General features: G+C 42.5%; 1 protein-coding gene across 1 annotated transcript in view; it reads right to left on the minus strand.

Moving 5' to 3' along the window:
* Positions 1–338: 338 nt before the first annotated feature.
* MYB (MYB proto-oncogene, transcription factor) overlaps positions 339–20171 on the minus strand; it is a 28292-nt gene continuing 8459 nt past the window's right edge. The window contains exons 6-15 of the mRNA XM_040058972.2: positions 19902–20139; positions 19048–19128; positions 18549–18653; positions 16928–17185; positions 13846–13988; positions 13126–13240; positions 12914–13039; positions 12115–12225; positions 11398–11505; positions 339–1785 (exon numbers count right to left, since the gene is read on the minus strand). Coding sequence (XP_039914906.1) covers positions 1669–1785; positions 11398–11505; positions 12115–12225; positions 12914–13039; positions 13126–13240; positions 13846–13988; positions 16928–17185; positions 18549–18653; positions 19048–19128; positions 19902–20139 — 1402 coding nt within the window. The 3' untranslated portion in view covers positions 339–1668. The remainder of the gene's footprint in view (positions 1786–11397; positions 11506–12114; positions 12226–12913; positions 13040–13125; positions 13241–13845; positions 13989–16927; positions 17186–18548; positions 18654–19047; positions 19129–19901; positions 20140–20171) is intronic.

The raw sequence follows: 20171 nt of genomic DNA on the forward strand, positions 1-20171 counted from the left end.
TTGTCCTTAGATGAAAAAACCAAATTAGCCAGCACTGTGGGATAAGGGCAGTTTTGCACAAAAGGTGCAGTCAGCCTCCCACTGACTGGAGCTGACCTGGACTTTGGTGTCAATAGAGATGTGCCCTGAGACCACAACGTGCTCAGTACTCACTGTTTTGTGCTGTGTTCCTTCCACTTCCTTAACAATCAATGAGAACCGAGGATTTTGAGGCTATGGTGTGCAAAACTCTATTTCTTGCTTATCTAAGTGTGCTGGGAAAAACCTTCTTGGCTCGATTGCTGCCTTTAACACCACCGCCAAAAAACTGAAGACAAACAAGATTAGGAGACCATGCAGGTTTAAGTAAAAAAGAACACACTTTATTTATCTACAAGGCAGTACATTGTTGTATAAAAAATTAAGTGCAGATAAAGCTGCACCAAATGCTATTAAGGCAGCAAAGTCATAGGCTGTTATAAAAACACACAAAAATAAAAAAAATAAAATAAAATCAGTGTTTTGCCATATCAATAAAGATCATTGTATGGCGGTAAAAAGAACCATGTATTTCTAAGAACCTGATTCAGTACACAAGACCCAAGTTAGGGAACAACTAGCTAGACATGGGACAAAAGAGACGACATGAACAAGACAGTGTTCTCCCAAACATATGAAGGTGCAATGCATGCTGTTACAAACCAATGAGAAATAAAACAACACATCCACACAAATAAAAATCTCCCAAGAACAGTGTTCAAAAATATTGCTTATAAAAAAAGGGGGACAAAATATAAATGATGTAAAAAAAAATTAAAACAAAAAGGTCTGAAATGCTAGTGCATAGTCAATTAGCTAACATCAACATTTGTTTTTTTCCATGTAAAGCTCTACTGCTCCTTTTACACTAGCAGCATGTCTACACGCTAAGGTCTGTAGCAGCAAAACACAGTATTCATTTGGCATTTACAAAATTAAATTACTGAATAAAAATATAATTTTTCTCATAAATCTATGTTTCATACAGTAATATTTTTTAAAGCAAGCTAATTACCCACCCCCCCACCCCACAGAAACACACAATGTATAATGGCCTAGAACCAAAACAGAAAGGAGTATTTCAAGAGGCATGGATGTTTGAGCATTCACGATCTTGATCAGCTTTCCCCTTTTGCACAGACAAGCGTTTGTAGTAATGCTTTTCACTTCGGTATTTTACACCAATTCGTTTTGTTCAGTGATTTAAAATATATCTGTTTGAGTACCTGCTCTTTTATTATTAAAAAACAAAATAAAAAAAAAAAGAAACAAACTAAACCCCACCCCTGGCTAGCACATCACTGAAATAACAATACTGGTGTATTAAGTCTGCTTGATCTCAAAAAGTACAAGAAAAATTATCTTTATTATAAGACCGCACTTAAGATCATTAATTACTGATTCAAACTCAATACCTAATAATTTAGGCAAGTATCATTAAAAAAACACAAACTCTTAAGTTGGGTGAAATCCAACAAGAATATATATGCCGAGTGACTAAATGCACTTTGTGCTTCTCCCAACTGTTGTACCACAACAAAGATAGGCTCCTCTCCCATTCATGAAAAGTTCTCATGCAGAGGAACAGGAATTTCCCAGAGGAGGTGAAGTGTTCTCAAAACCATAATGCTTCTCTGTGCGTCGACCCTTTCACATCACCAGAGTCCGGGTGGGGAAGGTGGCCATGTATTTGCGTGCCTGGTCTGTCAGAGCCATCTGATCCTCGATCTTCCCGCAGGACGCTGACTCCCAGGTGTTGTTCAGGTGCTAAATTAGAAGAGAGAGAGATTTAGCTTTAAGGATGTTGTGTGATTTGTCCATAGCCCCAGCCAAAGCTGGGTCTGCTCATAATTAACTGTTCCGTGAACAGGCAGTGGGATATTGTCCCGTCCCCCAAGAAACTGAAATCGCAACACAACAGGCAAAAAAATGTCACCCTGACTTCTCAGTTAGTGACCACAGGGGCAGACAGATCAGATGATCTGCAGAGGGGACACCACAAGATATCCAAACTTCCCTGCTTCTCTCTCAGACAGTGTCTTTTCTGCAAGGCCCTATCTCTAGCCTTGCCTTTAATCCTTTAGGAAGGTCTAAACGAGAATGTGCTTGGCAGGCAAACTTTACGGTCAACAGAGCACGGACAGGCTACAGCCCACTGTTAAAACATTCAGTGTTATGAGCATGCATAAATTCCTGCCGAACCTCCACTCTACAAATGCAGCTGCCTGTCCCAGAATTCCCTAAAGGAACCTGACATCCTCAACAGCCTGGCCACCGCTGCCGAGGATTCCCGCGCTCGAAGCTGCTTTCACCTGTGCGCTGCGATCAGCACCCGCCCAACAGCTCAGCTCCTCTGGCAAAGGAGAAGGGAGGAGGGCTCGACTCTCAGCAGAAACAGCTTTTTAATTATCATGCAAGCCATTTCACTTTTTGTGGTATTTATGGAGGTTGCAGACACCATTTAGTATAATGCCAAAATGAGATAAACCTATCTGCAGAGGGCTGTGTGTGCTGTATTTATTTACTCACTACACATGTGAGACAGTTCTCATTGCCTTGAGCTATAAACAGCAATGAAATTTCAAAGCTCCTGGAATTTACCAGGATACACGCTTTTATTTTTTTCTATTGAACTCTCTCACTTACCCACTGTGTCTGCCTTTCCACACTGAAATTTTCTCTAAGACCTGAATAAAACCTCTATTAACACATAGTTAGCTGTACAAATGCTCTGCGTTCCAAAAATGCACACAATTGTGCTTATCTTTCCACAAGGGGATCCCAGTCCTACTGCATATTGAAAAGGTGTATGCTCAGGATCCACCAGTTAAGACAAGTCAGGAGAAACCTTTCTCTGTTCTCCATCGCATTCAAAAAGGATCATCCTTGCAGTACAATAACTACATTGCTCAAAGAGCATGTCCAAAGCCTTCCCAACCTCTAGGACACTGGGTGAATCATAATGAGTGGACTGCAAACCATCTGCTAAGAGCAGAACTGTCCTGGCGTGCCCATGGCATCTTCTGCCAACTTCTAGTTGCTAACTTTGCAAAAGGATCCTTAAACTGTTCTCTGGCCAAAATGTTTACAGAATGCTCTCTTCTGACTGTAAACAGTGTTATCTAAGACATATGGATAGTGAAAGGCTGGGCTACTACAAAATACAGATAATTTCACATAACATGCCCTGATCAGGGCACCAGTACAAACAGGGACTGAGGTTCCTGCCTTGGAGGGCTGACATTCTAAAAGGGACAAACCCAGAGAATAATGAAGCAAGCGAGTTAGTCCTCTGCAAATTTCTGCTGGGCTTCCCTAGACATGGCTTTCTCTTCTCTGTAGAGAAGTTCCAAGTGTTGCTTCTTCTCCTGGATGCCATTTTGCAAGCAAAACTGCTGAGCTTCAGTAGGAGTTCCCTTTCTGAAGGAGAACCAGGTCAGGCCTCCAGTCATTAAATTTCTGCAGTTTTTGTGGGAAGGCTGCATCTGTGAAGTGAACAGACATGGCATACACCTCTTTTCTAGAGCTGTGTACCTTGTGCTGTGGCTCAGCCGAGGGCACATGGCAGAAGGCAGGTGTGACACACTTTCTGCACGCCGCAGACCTGCATGCAACACACCACAGCTCCTTTTATGTTTTGGCTAAACAACTTCCAGGGTAACCTTTTCAAAGGCACCTACACAAGCTGGGAACCTGCAACTCCCTATTGATCCTCAGTGGGACTCAGGCACCTGTGCTTATTTTCCTCTGCTGTTTTAGAGGTATTTGCATGAGGAACCAAATTAATGCCCGGTATAATGCCATCGGTTTTACTTAGAAGTTGAATTTGTTCTGTACACCTTAAAAGCAGCTGATAGTTCCCAAATATCTGTCATTTCCAAGGAGAGAAATATGCATCTAACTGGTGATTTCCCTGGGATCCCTCAAAGCTTCAATGCACCAGTCTAGAAACAGGAGATCAGCAGTCCCTTAAATAAATGAAAACATGTAAGGAAAAGTCCATTTGTCACAGTATGTCAATTTCTGAAAAATACAAGTAACTTCAGGTAAGGAGTGTCCCTATTTCATAAATTAGGCTTAATTGTTAGTATCTACACTGAGCTCTTTGTATTAACAGCCATGTGCTTAGTAGGAAAAAAAAAAATCTGTATCCTGATATCACCAACATCTCAGCAGGCTGCTACATGTCACTCATTCCATGGAAAGCCTGGTCTTCATCTTTAACCTGATGTCAGTGTGGCAGAAGCTGCTCAGGCAGGCAGTAACCCTCTGCCCTCCCACTGGGCTTGGCTGCCCCGGGGAGCACTGGGCAGCAGATGCAGCAAGCGCAGGAGGACCAGCTCCACCCCTCACTTGAGCCTGCTTGAAACAACTTCAGCTTTGCTGCAGGGACAGAGACGTTTTCATCCATGTACTATTTTTCCCAGAAAATTACATTATTCACACTTCCCCCTCTCCCTACTGTGACAAACTTATAAAAAGAGGCTAACTTTGCATCTCGGTGATGATGGTGAGAGCTCTGCTCCAGTGAAGAAAGGAGAATTGGACCCAGAGCAGTGTGTTTTCTGATGCAGCATATTTACTAACACGGTTTTCCATGCTACCCTTGGGGAACTCAGATAACATTTAAGTGGGTATTTTTAATAAACACTTTCTGTCTGAGGCCCTGACTCTCGGCAGCCAACGCAAAACAAAGCACAATGCCTGCGCCTTGCCAGCCCTGCAGCGCAGCGCCAGAGGCACGTGTGAAAGTCACGCTGATGGGAGCAGCTCTCCTTCCCTCCTTGGCAGGGAGTGCTGGGTCCTACAACCCAGGCAGAGCGCCTTGCCGGGCCTGGTCACACACAGCTGGGGGATCTCTTTGTAAAAAGGGGAAAAAAGGGATGCCACAACGCCTCCTTCCACACCAGCATCGCAGCGAGTACTGACAGCGCTCTTACAGGACAGTGGCAGTGCCCCGCAGACAGCAGTGCTCAACAAATGTACTCAAAAGAGCAGAGACCCAGGCAGAAGGCTACAGGCATGCAGGAAAACAGCACAGAAACCCCAGCCAGAACGCTCCTGTTGCACAACGCTCATTGCATCCTCCTGACCACACTCACAGGTCTAACTCTGCAAATCAATGGATGGAAACAAGATCTTTGTAACCAGAAGCCAGAAGGCCTGACCCAAACCCCACCAAAACTGATGGACGTGTTTTCATTGATGCATTCAGCTTTATTAAATTCAGTGATGTAAGAGTGAGGTGTTCGTTTTGGCACCTAAATTCATAGCCAGTGGGCAGTGCAAGGGATTTCCACAGTAAATGCTCTCCACGTACACAATTTTTTCATTGCCCCACAGAGTAGGAGACTAGTTTTAATTTTCCTGTCAATTAAAAGAATTTAAACCTTTTCAGCCAGTACTTCCACTATACTTTTCTCTTCCAAACACAGCAGTTTCTGTCTTTAAGTTAAATTTGGGAGTGGGGGAGGAGAAGAAAGTACAATACTACAAGTTCCCATAGGATTAAATTACAGATTAATTACATGGTACAATTCCAGCTATGTCATCCTCCCTGTCCCTTTTCTTTTTCTCACTCTCTTTTTTTTTTTTTTTTTTTAACCTCAATAATCCTACCAGTACATCCTTCTCCTGGCTGCAAAACTACCTTATTTATCCTGCAATATGCCTTCAACTGGCCTCAGGCAAATGTGAACTGCAAACAAACTGTCAAAGCTGTAACTGGGATATCCAGCTGAAGCACTTTAAATAAAAACTTGGACCATCTAGAGAAAACAGACCAGAGCAAGAGAAGAAAACAATGTGGAAAGGTGCTTTTCTAACAGAACTAGTCCTTCTGCTCTTGTAGCCCAGACTGCCTTTTTATGCGCTCTCTCTATAGCTTAAGAAAGCTCCTGTGTTACAACACCTTTGGTGTTAGAAGCCAATGCCAAAACCAAACACTGCTGCAGTCCTGCAGTGCTGAGTTCCCAAACTGATGAAAGTCTAGTAGAAATCCTTGGGCAAAGAACTGTGGTAGAAGACAGATTTTATATCTCTGCTCTGCTGGCAGGTAGCTTCAGCAACTCCAGCAAAGCTAGTGGTGGTACAAACGTTCCCACTAATTTAGCCAAGCTTTGCTGGTACTTAAAAATAAATTTTAAAAAGCTAGTGTATTTAAAATATTTAAAATGCTCAGACTATTAAAAGGTCTCTTATCGTGTTTCCCTGCTGCAAAAAGCTGGACTTCTTGCCAGCTTTCCCTTAGATCACATGGTATGGATTGTCGGCAGAAATGTGCCACTGAAAAGAAGGCTTGCAACAAAATGCAGCACTCCTGAAACAGTAAAACAATCCACTAAACAAAACAATTTCCTAGCAGAATACATATGAATAGCATAAGACAGCATATGAATAACATGGCTTTCTATTCTGTAAGGATGCAGAACTGGCAGAAACCTATCTACACCAGACAGTAAGGACTAATTAAAAACTAAAGTGACCATAAATTAATTTTTTATCTCATTTGACAAGACAGACCACTACTTCTACCCCGTTACTAGCTTTCCTCTGGGGCACAGGACAGACTTCTCCTGAACTCTGGGGCTTTCTGAGTTGCTCAGAAGTACAGCTTCCTAAATGTGAAAGAACAAAATGGTCCAAATTTCCAGCTCACCAGAGCTGGAAAGAGCTACTTGACAGCATTTTTAAGAGCTTAACCCTGAAGTTCTTGCTCAGAAAAAACTAATGCTCAAGATGTATGAGCTTGCCCAGTAAGATGAATGGACGAGATATGGAAGTGGGCTAAGCACCTGCAGCCAGGATATTCTTCCCTTCTCCAGTTTTGTCCTTCAGTAATTTTTAAATTATTATTTGTTTTTCTTTTTTTCTCCCCAAAAGATCGGAATACATTCCTGCAAACGTGACTAATAGTTAAGCTGTCACTTTTCTTCCTGAGAGACCATCACCAGCTCAGGGCAGCTGTAACTTCCAATCTGTCTGCTACCCAAATTCTGCCTACCTGGGAGGAAAACATGCAGTGACTGGCCTGTAACTTCGAACCTTCTCTGGTTCCCTCAGCTGTGGCAAGCATATCTCCTTCCTGCACACACCAGTCACTGGGGAGAGAAGGGGCAACACAAGCAAGGGAAACCTGTGGGGCTACCTTCCCTTGCTGTGCCAATCTCAAACACAGCGGGCATCCCCCTCTCCTCCCTTGTTTAAACAAAGAAAAGTATGAGATTTCTTCTTCTCCCAAAAAGAAGCCATGGAGGAAAAACAGAGAAAGCCCTGCTGTTGTAGAGGAGACCATGCTGCCTTTCTGGCCATTTTGTCTTACAACCAGCTGCAAATAAAACAACATTTCACTTTTTACACTGAGAAAATGAAGCTTCATGACAGCTCAAAGACTTGAAAAAAGGTTAACCAACTAACTGTTTTAAAATCCTTTAAACTTACTCTTTGAAGAAAATGGCTACATAAACCACCGAAAGTCAGGAAATTCGAGCTGAAATGTGTCAGTCTGTGGTTAAAAAATGGAAAGTGACAGGAGCTAGGGGCTGAAGAACATTCTCTTTAGCTTGCAGGGCTTCTACCTTGTGTTGTTTCCTTTGTTACTGGGGGAAGAAGATATCAAAGCAGAGCTATTTTCTTAAAAGGCTCCATTTCATGGTGTCTTTTGATAGCCTGCAGGGTTAGGTGGAAGGTCTGTGATTTAGCCTACTTTTCTATCTGTCTATGTTAGGATAGTTTGTATTATGTACCGCTACTGCTACAGAACATAATGTGAAATAAAATTTCACTTTTGCACAGGAAGGGCCAGAAACAGAGGGGGTTTTATGTAACCTCTTACAAGGCAAAATTCAAGTACAGGCTCATCAAGTACAGATCATCTGTTTGTCTTGGTATTGGAGTATGTTATGCCAAAACCTTTACCCTTGTAAAACCTGCCAGTGAGTCCAAAATCTCCCTGACACGCAACTAAGTGACAAAAATACAGGGTGCAAAACCGCAGGTTTTAACTAACCCCATGAAAACAAAGCAGAAATATTCGGGATCCATGCAATGGGGAGTAAGTCTCCCCCAAGGCAACATGTGGGTTTGGTGGGACATTCCTGTTGCTGCCAGTCTGATAATACTCAATGCACAACCATGAGATTTGTCACACAGGACAGAAGAGGTGGCTGAACCTCCGCGCCTTTCCAGAAAGATCTTACACAAAAGTGCCTTTACATCCAGTGTCTAAGGGAGACTTAACAGGGGACTGAATGAGGATAAAGCCCAAACTCTTCTTAGGTTGACGAAGACATCTTCTCCCTTTTCTCTATGCAACACTGACAGCACCAAAGTCCAGTGGTGTGACTTGGAGCTACCTGACCTCACATGCCAAATGATGCAACATGCTGTGCCTGCTAAGTGATGGTGAATCATGTTGTGCTATCTGATATGGTCATCAGCTGCTATTTACTAAATGGCATATGATCAGTCGTGTACCCAAAATGCAGTAAAAAATATCATTAGAGATGTGTTTGAACATTGGCTGCTCTTGCCTTCTTTGGAATTTAACAGCAAGACAATAAGTAATCAAGGATTTTGATCAGTTTGTCACTGGCCAAATATCTTTGTGTAAATGTAGTGCGACTTATTAAAGCAATGGAAAACTGTGGGCTGGTAAATATACTGCCTCCCTCTTTTCTAAGTTCAAATTTAAAAGGAACCATATTCTAAAACCCACTAAGTTTAGTGTTGTCTTCGTTTTTCTCTTCCCTCTCCATGCCCAGATCCCAAGGTGCAGAGATTGCTGTAATTCTTTCTTGGACTGAAGTCAATGAGAATTTGCCTAAGTAAGAACAGTTGGATCAGGCCCAAAATATTAACAGCAGCAATGTCAACATATGCAGACACAATTAAATTTCACCCACATGTGTTCCCTCATGCTCAATGTCTACTTTCATGGGATCAGTGGATTTAATCCAGCATTTGTTTGTGCCCATGAATGGGTTCACGCATGAGGGTGAGATACCAAACCCTAAAGCAGGAAGGGTAGAAAGCATAAGCCAGTAACACGCTAAAATCTGGTCATGTACAACATGCAAACAGTAAAAACAACGACAAGCACAAAGGCTAACGTTTTCAGTGGCTTTGCACCCTTTAGACATGCTGTGCCCTAGTCCATTTACACTGGGGTGGAGGAGGGGAAGCGTCAGGGACAGAGCAGCAGCAGTTTCTGGTGTGAAACAGAGCCAGGCTGCTCGGGGCCACACTCCTCCCTGTGACACGGAGCCAAGCAGCTTCACCATTACTTTTAACCACGACACCAAGTCCAAATCAGAGAGTGCAGCCATTGGCAGACAATACTGCACTTACAAAAAGTCTGCGTTTCATTCCGAAAAAGCTGTCTGTGCCACCATCACAGAAACCCCAAGCCTCATCCTTCATTTAAGATTACATTTCATCTGAAAAGCTCAATGTTTCATCACTAGAGAGAACAATTTTACCTTTATACTAGTACACCAAGAAGCTGCATACTAACTATTCATTTTGGGGCTTTTTACATCTACTTTTTCTTTCAGTTCAACACACTGAGAGGAGTTGGGAAGTCCTTTTTAACTCGGTTCGTACTTAAGAAAATGTCCTCTTAACCCAAACAATGAGCATATCTGACTTTTAACGTGGTTTTCCTGAGCAAGGAGTGAAGAATTGAATCCAGAATGATCCACAAATTGACTCATGTAAACTTCCTGAACAAAATCAGCATGAGTGAGGACAGAAGGTTAAACAAGCCCTTTAGTTTACAGCAGCTTGTAAAGAAATTATTTTTAGATAGCAGGAAACATAACACCAGTACACTAAAGATCAAAAGATCCTATTTTATAGACCTCTCAGATCCTTCTTTTTTATTACAGCCGGAGTGCAGGCAGCTACCACCAACAGGACAACACACAGCCCATGCTGTTTAGCTACCTGAAAATTTTGCCCTAAATCTGTGAGGGAGCCCAGATTTTGGCTGGGATCACGACTGAGACAGGTGTTGGGATGCAGCAGGGCTGATCTCATGGGGACCAGCGGCCTCCTGCCATGCACCCACCAGGGAGCTCCAGCCACCCCCCGCAAAGCTGGAGACCCAGGCTCCCCTGCCATGAGGTGGGTGTGAATTCAGCCCCTAGACACTGCCCTAGACCAGGGGCAGTGGATCTGCAAACCCTTCTTTTGGCTGGCTACCAGAGTGCAGCCAAGAAACACAGCTCACCAGGGAAGAGCAGAGAAACAATACTGAGAGTGAATCTTTGGCCTCTACAAACAGCCCCATGCCAAGGGGAGCCCTGGTCCCTGCTCTCCAGGGCTGGTTTTCATCAAATGATTCTGCAGCACAACATACAAGCCTGCTCCATGGCAAACTGTGCCTAATGGGGACATGTGTAAAATTTTACTATCTCCTTTTTTAATGCCTGGCTAGAAATGCTTAATCAAAACCAGCCTTTATTCATTCCTTCCTACTGTAAATAAGCCCTAATGTAAATTCTGGAAAGAGGGAGGAAAGAAAGGATTAGCCATGTGGACTATCTGTCTGAAAGTCAGGAACTATGGCGTTACAATTTCCTTCCTGACAGTGACTCACCCTGGGGAATGAGACACTTCCCTTCAGGTCTCCCATGTGGAGAAGGGCTACAAAATCACTTAGTCATCCACCTCGGAAATACAGAAATTATGTTTTGTATTCTGAATGACTTGCTGTGGGCTCCAGCTGAAGTACACAAGAGCTGCCGAACCGGCTGCTTATGACTTCGGTGGGCTTCGGATCAGCCCCTGTGCAACAGCTCTGTTTTACAGCACAGCAAACTCGATGTTTGTAAACACTCGGCAAAAGCACAGACACAAACATCTGACTTACATTACAACAGTTACACATTTAGCCGTCACTGGGGAAAGGCCATCCTGGTGCTGGGCTGGATGGGCAATACTGGCCACACCTGCACCAGCCAGGCAGGGCGAGAGTGTCTCCTCTCACCCCCAAGGCCAGTCACAAGTCCTGGCCACCACCACGCCACTCAAATCTCCAAAACAGCAGTGCCACCTACAAGAAGTCTATAGGAAAAAACCAACCCTCTGGTCCACGTTAATTCTCCGATCACCAATTTCACAGTGCACCCAGGTGAGTTACACACACTATCCCACACACAGGGCTGTGCCCCGTTTAGCTTCCCAGCCGCTCTGCTGCAGCCACTGTGCCCTTCTGCTCCACAAAGTGTGATCCTCAGCCACATTCACCTCAACATTCCATTCTTCCATACCCAAAACTTACAATCAGTGTGTGAGAAAGCAATATACATATATATATATATGGATGCATATATGTATTTTTATATACAGAGGGTACTTTCATCAAAGAATAATTACCTGTAGAGGACTAGCCAGTGGCCTGTTTCTAGGTACTGCAACTGTTTTGTGAAAACTATCATCTTCTTCAGACACAGGCATCTTTAAAATGGAACTGGTAAGAAGATTCTGAACAGGAAAAGAAAAAAGAAAAAGGTTTTCAGCAACTCATGAGAACAACCTGAATTGGAATGCACTGCAAGTTGAGTGCACCCAGCTTGAGTGCAGAAGTTGCTATACTGGGCACAGCCACAGATGAGGAGCAGACATTAGGCTGCAATCCTGGGACTTGGCTTTGCAGGAGCATTGCAATGTGCAAAGGCTTTCAATCCAGCAAAAATCCCAAATCCAAGAATAACAGTAACACTGAATAGTTATTGTGCTCATGCAAGGTCTCCCTTGCAAAAACCAAGAGAGAGTCTCTCTCTCTCACCAGTTTTTAACTCCATGATCTAGTCATTTCTACATACAGGTGCAAGCATCCTTCAAGGGTAGGCTCTTCAAAGTCTATGGGCTACAAAATGACAGCAACTTCTACAACCTTCTGTGGGTGACAGAGTGATAATTAAGAGTAGCATTTTGGTTTTTATGCTTGGCACAGGAAAATGACACGGAAATAAGGAATAAAACCTATTTGTGAGGAAAATCAGAAAAAATGCTCTCTTTCTCTTGCATTTAAGAATCGAACAGGGATGTAAAACAAAGAATTCCTTCGATGGTGTGAAAACTCATACTTACTGGCACATCTTCCATAGCAGACCCCGGTGTAAAGAGCTGAGTGTTCAGGTTTTCTCCTTCCCAGTGATTTGAACAAAAAAAATTCCCAGCTTTATCTGTTGGGGACTCCACCTGAAAGCAGGAAAGGCACGATTCAACCACCACATGTTGTTTAAGCAACTGACCAGGAGATTTCTGTCAGTTGCTTAATAAATTGAACAAATATTCTTCACAGAGGGGCATAATGAATGTTTACAGCAACATCTTTTACAGAAGCCTTGCTCTTTGCAGAAGAAAAAAGTTCAAGGTTCTCCAAAAAAAAATCCTCAGCTAATAAAACTTTGAATACTTGCACTCCGTGCTCTGCCAGTATTCAGGAGTTTAATCCCCTAGAAAGGATTGAGAATATATGTATTTTTAGAACTTTAGTGACAAAGTAACATAATGCAATGTCCTCAAATGTTCAGGTTTCTAAGTCACTCCACGGAGCTTGGTCCCCATGGGGTTCTTCTATACTTTTCACCAATATTTGAAAGATTCAATCCAAATTCATGTCTAATTTTTCTTTTCTTTTTAAGTTTCAAACGAAAACTGCATTAGAACAGCCCAAGCAAACCCCTGCTGAAAACAGCAGAAAGACTTCTATGGAAATCAATGGGAGATGAATTAGACATGCCTAGTGTACTATATGGAACCGACACTAAGATCTTGGGGCTCACATGAAAGAAAAACAGACAGCTATTTAACAGAAAAGGCATTGCTATAAGTTTCTCAGCAAAGAGTTCTGAATTAAATTGCCTCAGGTAAGTTTGAGATTTACCTCTTGTTTGATTTTCTTCAGCAAAGGGGGTCCACTTTCATGTAGCCCAGCCACTATTGCAGATTCCTCCGACTCCTGCTTGATAACATCCTGCAGATCTTCTACAAGATGAGTTGGAGTTTGAGGCTGAAAGAAAGAAACGTTATATCCAAGTCCCAGAACATCCCTCTGCACTAATATCAAAGCAACTTTTATCATTGTTTCCTTCTTACCAGCATCTTCAAAGGACCGTATTTGATTTCCTGAGCTGCAAGTGCGTTTTTGAATGGAGTGGGTGTTCTTGGAGAGCTTTCTAATATCGACCTCTTGATTGCTGGAGTCCTGAAACTTTAAAAAGAAAGGAAAGGAACTTTAAAGGAACATGCTTCGAAATACTACATCTTTACAGAAATGCACGCAGTATTGTTGTAAGACTTTGGAAAATATTTCCCTCGGATCTTATAATCCATTTTGCTTTTATAGTAGAATGTCCATGTAACTGCAAGGTAAGGTGTAATGACTTTATTTTAAAAACTGGTGAACGGTTTAATATGCACGGTTTAATAACCTAACTCAATAGTCGTAAAGCGGAAGTTTTACTCCCAGCTAAGAAAAATCCGAATGAGTGAGCAAACGCCTCTGCAGCAAGCACAGAATCGTAGAACGGTTTAGGCTGGGACAGTCCTTAAAGATCATCTCCTTCCAAACACCCTGCCAGAGGGAGGCACACCTTCCACGAGATGAGGTTGCCCAGGGCTTCATCCAGGGATAGGCCATTCACACCTTGTCTGGCCAGCTTGCCCCAGCGCCTCGCCACCCTCCCAGAAAAGAATTCTTTCCCCGTATCTGATCTAAACCCACCCTCTTACAGCCTAAAGCACAGGCTGACCCAGCACTCTGGTTGCATGCAAATGTGAAGAAATGGACCCTCGTGAGCTCGACAACAGACTTACACGTGGTTCTCCTTCTGGGCTTTGAAAGCCTGGTCCCTGTGGAACGGGGTGGTACCTGCCATCTTATGGCCGCACACCGGAGTGGAGGTAAGCGCAGGGTTGTCCAGGTTCAAGCTCTCGTGATTGGATGAGGTGTTTAAGAACTGCACGTGTGGAAAGAAAAAAAAGAATTAACAGGAACGTCCAGATAACACGGCTGAGCTCTTAGGCTGACGTTACTGAACAAAAGAAAAATAAATGTTTTTCTTCTGGTTGACGTGAGTCACTCTCCTGACCCTACGATGCGAGTAGGGGTACGTGGGCTATCTGACTACACTGTGAAAAAAATACTCAATGGTTTGGCTCAGGAAGCTAGAGAGGGAAATTCTAAAGGAAATGACACTCTGTTCCAATGAGAAACACTTTCCACCAGTTTCAGAGCCTGATTTGGATTTTCTCCAAACAAATTTCAACTAAGACCAGTGTGCCCAAGAAACTGGGTAAAAATGAACAAGGGATGTTTCAGAAATAAACCTACAGGAAACATGGTTAAATTCCACAAATATTTACATGTGGCACCTAGGGGCTTTTAGGGCAGTAAATAAAGCGTTTATGACAGGAAAATATATTTCCTATCATCTCTCTCAAAAGAAAGCACTTCATTTTCGGAGCATAAAATGAAAGCTGCCACCTGTGACAGGTGCGTGGAATGCTTTGGAATGGAAACAGCTGACTGAAAAAGAGGCAGCACTATTTGTTTGGAGAAAATTGCTCTTCCATGTGTTCTACCTAGTAACCTAAAACATTGTTTCTATGTCTAGCATCCACAAATCTGTGAGCGTAGTGGTATCCTTTATTCTGACAACAATTCAATGTATTCTCTTCTAAATTCAATCTGCCACTTTATAAAAATGGGGCACATAAGAAAATCCGGCTTTCGCTGGAAAAATGACACATGAATAAAATAGCTAATAGGTAATGGGAAATGCAGTGGGAAATCACTACAAGGAACCTTTTACTATCCCTCATGAAATAGTGTTTCTTTGACATCAAAGACTAAAGCAAACCAACACGGACAAACAAAAAATCCAAAACACTTTTAAATAGTGCTACAGCTGTGAAACAAAGCAACCATCATCATGAATTTGAAAGCGCATGCCAGGCCATTTTAACAGGCCATTTTTCTCCTCATTCCTATTCCACTCCAACTCTCAAGGCCTGGGCAGAGGATGGCAAGTGTGATTTGAATTTTCTGGTTGTTGTCAGTTTGTCTCACAACCTGAATGCTATTTAAACGCAGTTTGGGGTTTTCTAGGTCAATGAATCATAATGTAAATGGACAGAGATGGAAAGTATCACTGGCAATCAGAAATGTTAAACTCTAGTAGTTGGAGTTAGCAGGAAGAGTAAAGCAAGGAGTCACATTCCCATACTGAAAAGACCCAAAAAGGCAAAAAACCAAAACACATAAAACCAAGCCCAGCAGATGAATTTAAAAGATGAGAATCAACAGCTTGCTGATTAACTAAACTCAGTGGTGAAGACTAGGAGCAGTGGGAAGATTCAAACACAGAGCGAAATCAACAAGCACAACGGTAATTAGTCATTTTTTCCAAAGGATTAGTTTCTGAATTGTTAAGACTGGGGTGACTTTTGAGAATTAGTAACATCTGTGCAGAAGTCTTGATCTACCTGCGAGGGAGAGAAGGGCAGGCTTTTGACAGGGGAGCGCTTAGGAGGAGTTGAGCTGCTGACGTCAGCTAGGACCAAGGTGCTACCGTGGCCACTTTCTAAGGGGCTGCAGTGCCCTCTCCTTTTGCGAAGAAGGACCCACGGAGCTGCACTGCCCTGTGAGGCAGATGAGGACTTTGGTGAGCCAAGAGAGCCCTGACTCGACACGACTTTGCTCAAATTTGTGGTGGACTGTCCTTGAGGTCTACAAGCGCTGGCCCCTCTTTGCTGAAGCTGCGCGAGAGTGCCTGAGGGAGCTCTGCTAGCCGGAGTGTCTGTGTCTTCAAAGAATTCAAAACTGCTGAGATCACCCCATGATGAAGGATCCTGAAACAACGTGGGAGGCACGGAGCTATAAGACAGTGTATAGTGCCACCTCATGAAAATACAGCGCTAGGATATGCCTGTAACCAACAACAACAACAAAGTCTTTCCCAGCTCAGCTCAGCCTGACCCTGTTCATGGGAGCAGCAACACTGCGAACACAATTTGTGTTTTCAAGACATGCCTTGATCTTATCAAACTGTCTGACATCCTAGCAGTGTTGCTGGCAACTGAGTCCCTGATGAATGAGTCAGATTATGTCCTTACTATTTGCTTGCCCAGTGTTTTGTGCTCGATATGATGATGGTACCTTTCGTTACAAAAAAAATGTGTGCTGTAGACCAAGACTGGCCTCTTCCTAACGTGCAATGCTGCCCTGGATGTGCTGAAAGGGAAATGATACCGTATGAAGCAGAGACCTCTGCTTCTGAAGGAGGTTGCCACCAACAAACTAATTCAATGTGCTACTTCCTTACACGTAGCATCCCAGGGACTGCAATGAGAACAGGTCCATGTCAGCATCAGTCAGATACTTGACATTTAAATGTGTGTTTACAGTCCTTCAAACACGCCCGGGCAAGCTCCTTAAACTTTGAGAAGCAGCTACTGAGGCTACAACTAAAAATTCTGGAAAATTATGCAGATACATAGCGGCTGGACACAAACCTATGGCATATGTTGCTTCAAATACCACTAAATATCATCTCGTTGTTTAAAAATTTTCACAGTATCTCTGATTTTATTTTAAGGAGACATAAAATTGAGAGATTGTTTCAAGCTCCTACTGTGCAGCTTGCCAAAATTCACACTCCCATTCCAAGATGTAGCAGACAAGGGAGACACCCACAAAAAGCATATGCATCCATGCTTGAGGGCTCCGTTTACAAGCAGCTGCACATTTTGTCGTGTCAGAAGATAAGCTTTAGATCCTGGAGCAACTTGAAGTTACTCAGGAAAAAACCAACAACCACATTTAGGATAATCCCAGCTCCTCACCCCTTACTCCTTGACCATGCACAAATCCACCTGAGGCGGCAAGTCTACTTACGGAGTCTATTAACTGGAGTGTTTCAGCAAATTCTAAGAGATTCTTAACATTGTCCAGGATGTTGCTCTGGTGAACAATCATGCACCGTGCAGGGGATGCACTTTCCTCAGGTAAGCAACCGTGATCCACCGGTGGAGATGGAGTACAGTGGTGATGTTCCCCCAAACAGGAAACAGGTGCACTGTCACCACTGGTCCTCGTACTGTCAGCAATCGTGGTGCTGTGCCAGCCGGGGTAGTTTGATGTGTGGTTCTGTGTCTAAAGGAAGAAGAAGGGGGAAAAAAAAAAAAAAAAAAAAAAAAAAAATTAAGAAGACAAGGGCGGGGGGAAAGGCAGAAGGAACTTAGCAATGAAATTGCACAAGGTGTCAGATGCCACTGGAGGAAAGATAAAAGTAGTTGCACCATCATCTAAGAGCTTATGCCTACGAAACAATTGTCAAGATGTTTCCTTTCATCAGTGCAAGATCTTGTTTTAAGTAATACTGGCATTGTATTTGGTATCCCAAAGTTACCTCATAAATTACTTCCAGGATTATAGGCATATGTCATTACTAGCACATAATCAATTCATACTTTGTTACTCCAAGGGCTCAAAAAGTGCCTGCAAGTCCTTTTCTGTAAGAAGCAAGGAACGGCATGATTTCCCTACTGAGTGCTCAGCACTCTAGAGGCTAAAAGTTTTTAGAGTTAGAGTTGCTTTTGTCTGTTTATCTCCTTTTCTTCTGCTATCCCTGTCTAATGCTACAGCTTACGCCAATGCAATGAAGAGGCTGTCAAATCAACGTGGTTAGGAAAGCAGAAGAACAAATTAACAGAAGTTTCTTTCCAGCGTGATCATGCAACAGAAGAAATTGCAAAACATTAACTAAAGTTAAAAAGTGGCCAAACTAACGTATCATGCATGCAGTTCTTTTAATTTAAATATTACCTAAAAAAAAAAAAAAAAGAAAAAAAAAAAAATCTGCTGGCTATCACCTATCTTCAAAAAATGATTTTGGGATTCTTGGCTTTGGCAACGGTGTTAAGTAGTTACACAAGGGTTTTCACACATTAACATCCAATGGCGTATACAACAACGTATGAGAATTCAGTAATAGCCAGCACTTGCTCCACGCATGCAGTTATGAAGAGTCTAACATTATTTGGAGGAGTAAAACAAATTCTCAAACATGCACCAAGTCTGAAGTTTACCAAGTGTATAAAACACAGCTGAAGGAAAGAATACAACAGAGAAGAAAAATCTAATGCACAGGCACTACATTTTCATCACATGAACCATCGCACACTTTCAGAAACACAGATCCCCGTACTGATTAAAGGTCTGTAGGATTTTCAATTTTTGTACAATCATCATGTTTCCAATATTACATCATGTTACAGAGCCCGATCCTGCTCCCACTTTGCAAAGTGATACCTGCAAAATTCTTGGATTTTTTTTTTCTCAATAAAAGAATTTATGAAGCAAATACAGATTATATATGTGCTATGTTTCATCCTTTTAAAACGGAAATATAGAGCCTTGATTAGTACTGAAGGCAGAGGGGGAGTAAAAAGTTAAAAAGACAAGCACTGGGGTAAGGCTGCTATCCCTCCATCCAAGCACACAGTGACAATCTTACTGGTAATGCCTGCTGCCCTTTCAGTTCATTCTCAGTCGACATTAGTAGCAACTCTAATTCCTTTATTCGCTTTTCTTTCTCAGGGTCTTCATCATTATAGTGTCTCTGAAATTAAGAGTTAAGGGAAAAGAAAAGATAAAGGTCTGATAGGATGTAGCACTAAAATGCTCATGGTTTGCCGACCTGTGGTTATAACAGCCAAATTAGATTCAAAGATGAAATAAACGTCAATTGTGTTTTCCCCTACCAAAGTCTTGCTGAATTTCAGTATAGACATTTGAAATGGAGAAAGTGAAAGCCATCACACCAGATGTCAACTACTTCAGTTTAAATCCACTTCAGAAGGAGCAATTATTAACCATGTCAGAATTCCCCGACCTTCCCCATTTTCTCGTTTCACCACACTTAATTAAAATGTTTCCTTAATGTACGATGTCTGCATTTTAGTTTATCAAATATAGAAGAAATTGACTGTTGAAATGAGGTTCAAGTTATCTACCTGGATAGCTGCAGCAGCTGGCTGAGGTACATTGACAATATTTACATGCAGTGCTACTGGATACGGGATCTGACCAGGAACCTAGGTCAAAAAAGCAAAAATTGATCATTTCCATCATATTATTTGCTTGCATTGTCAGTTTGAGTTAAACACACATTGGTTTTAGGTGCTTAATATCTGTAGTCCGCAGAGATGAAATAGCAAAAAAGCTAAAAATATCTACAAGAAAAGTAATCAGTTTTTTAGGAATATGACAGCGAGCATTAGAGAGGAAGAAAGAAAATTCATGTATGAAATATTTACCCTTCCTGAACGAGAAAATATGAATAATTCATAGACACATTTGTAAGGATTTTCTAAATTGAAGTGAAAAAGCAAGAGATGCAATTTATTATCATCTAAAACTCTACAATGCAACTGTCTAAAGGAGGAGCCTGTTTCATTATTAATCATTAATAGAAAAGAAATCTGATTAAAACCAATACTTGTTCGCTTGGTTCCGACAGGCAACCCACAAACAGAATACTACTAAAGAGAACGTGGGAGATTTTGACACGGAACACAGAATTAACCAGATTCAACTGATATTCGAGGAATTTAATATTCACAGCTCTAAGAAATATGTTAACTGTTCCCAAGACGTTAAACCCTCTGTACCCCGTTCCACCACCCGAACGCCCCCAGTATGAAATGTACTTGTTTTCACCACCGAACGAAGCAAAAGTCAAAGACCTCCGGCATCAAACACACCCAAGTCCACCAAGACGAAGAAAATCCTTTCATGCTGAAACCAGGCACGGCTAAACTGCCCCCATCTATTCAAGGAGGCAAAACTCCTGTGTTCAGGCACTTACGTTCTGTGGCTCAGGGATGTGGTAGTAGGGGTAGTCGCTGCCCAGCGGGGGCTGGCTGGCCACCGGCAGCTGGGCGGGCGGCGATGGGTTGTGAGCAAAGGCCATCAAGTGGTTGTTCTTCTGAAAGCCAGCAGCTGCTGAGGAGTGGCAGGCTTTGGAGGACTCCTGCAGGTAGCCCTCCTGCTCAACCTTTCGGCGCATGGTGGAGTTCCAGTGGTTCTTGATAGCATTATCAGTTCTGCAACAGAAATACAGACGTTCGAGGAGTTT

This window comes from Hirundo rustica, chromosome 3, assembly GCF_015227805.2.
Source record: "Hirundo rustica isolate bHirRus1 chromosome 3, bHirRus1.pri.v3, whole genome shotgun sequence".
Taxonomy (NCBI): Eukaryota; Metazoa; Chordata; class Aves; order Passeriformes; family Hirundinidae; genus Hirundo; species Hirundo rustica.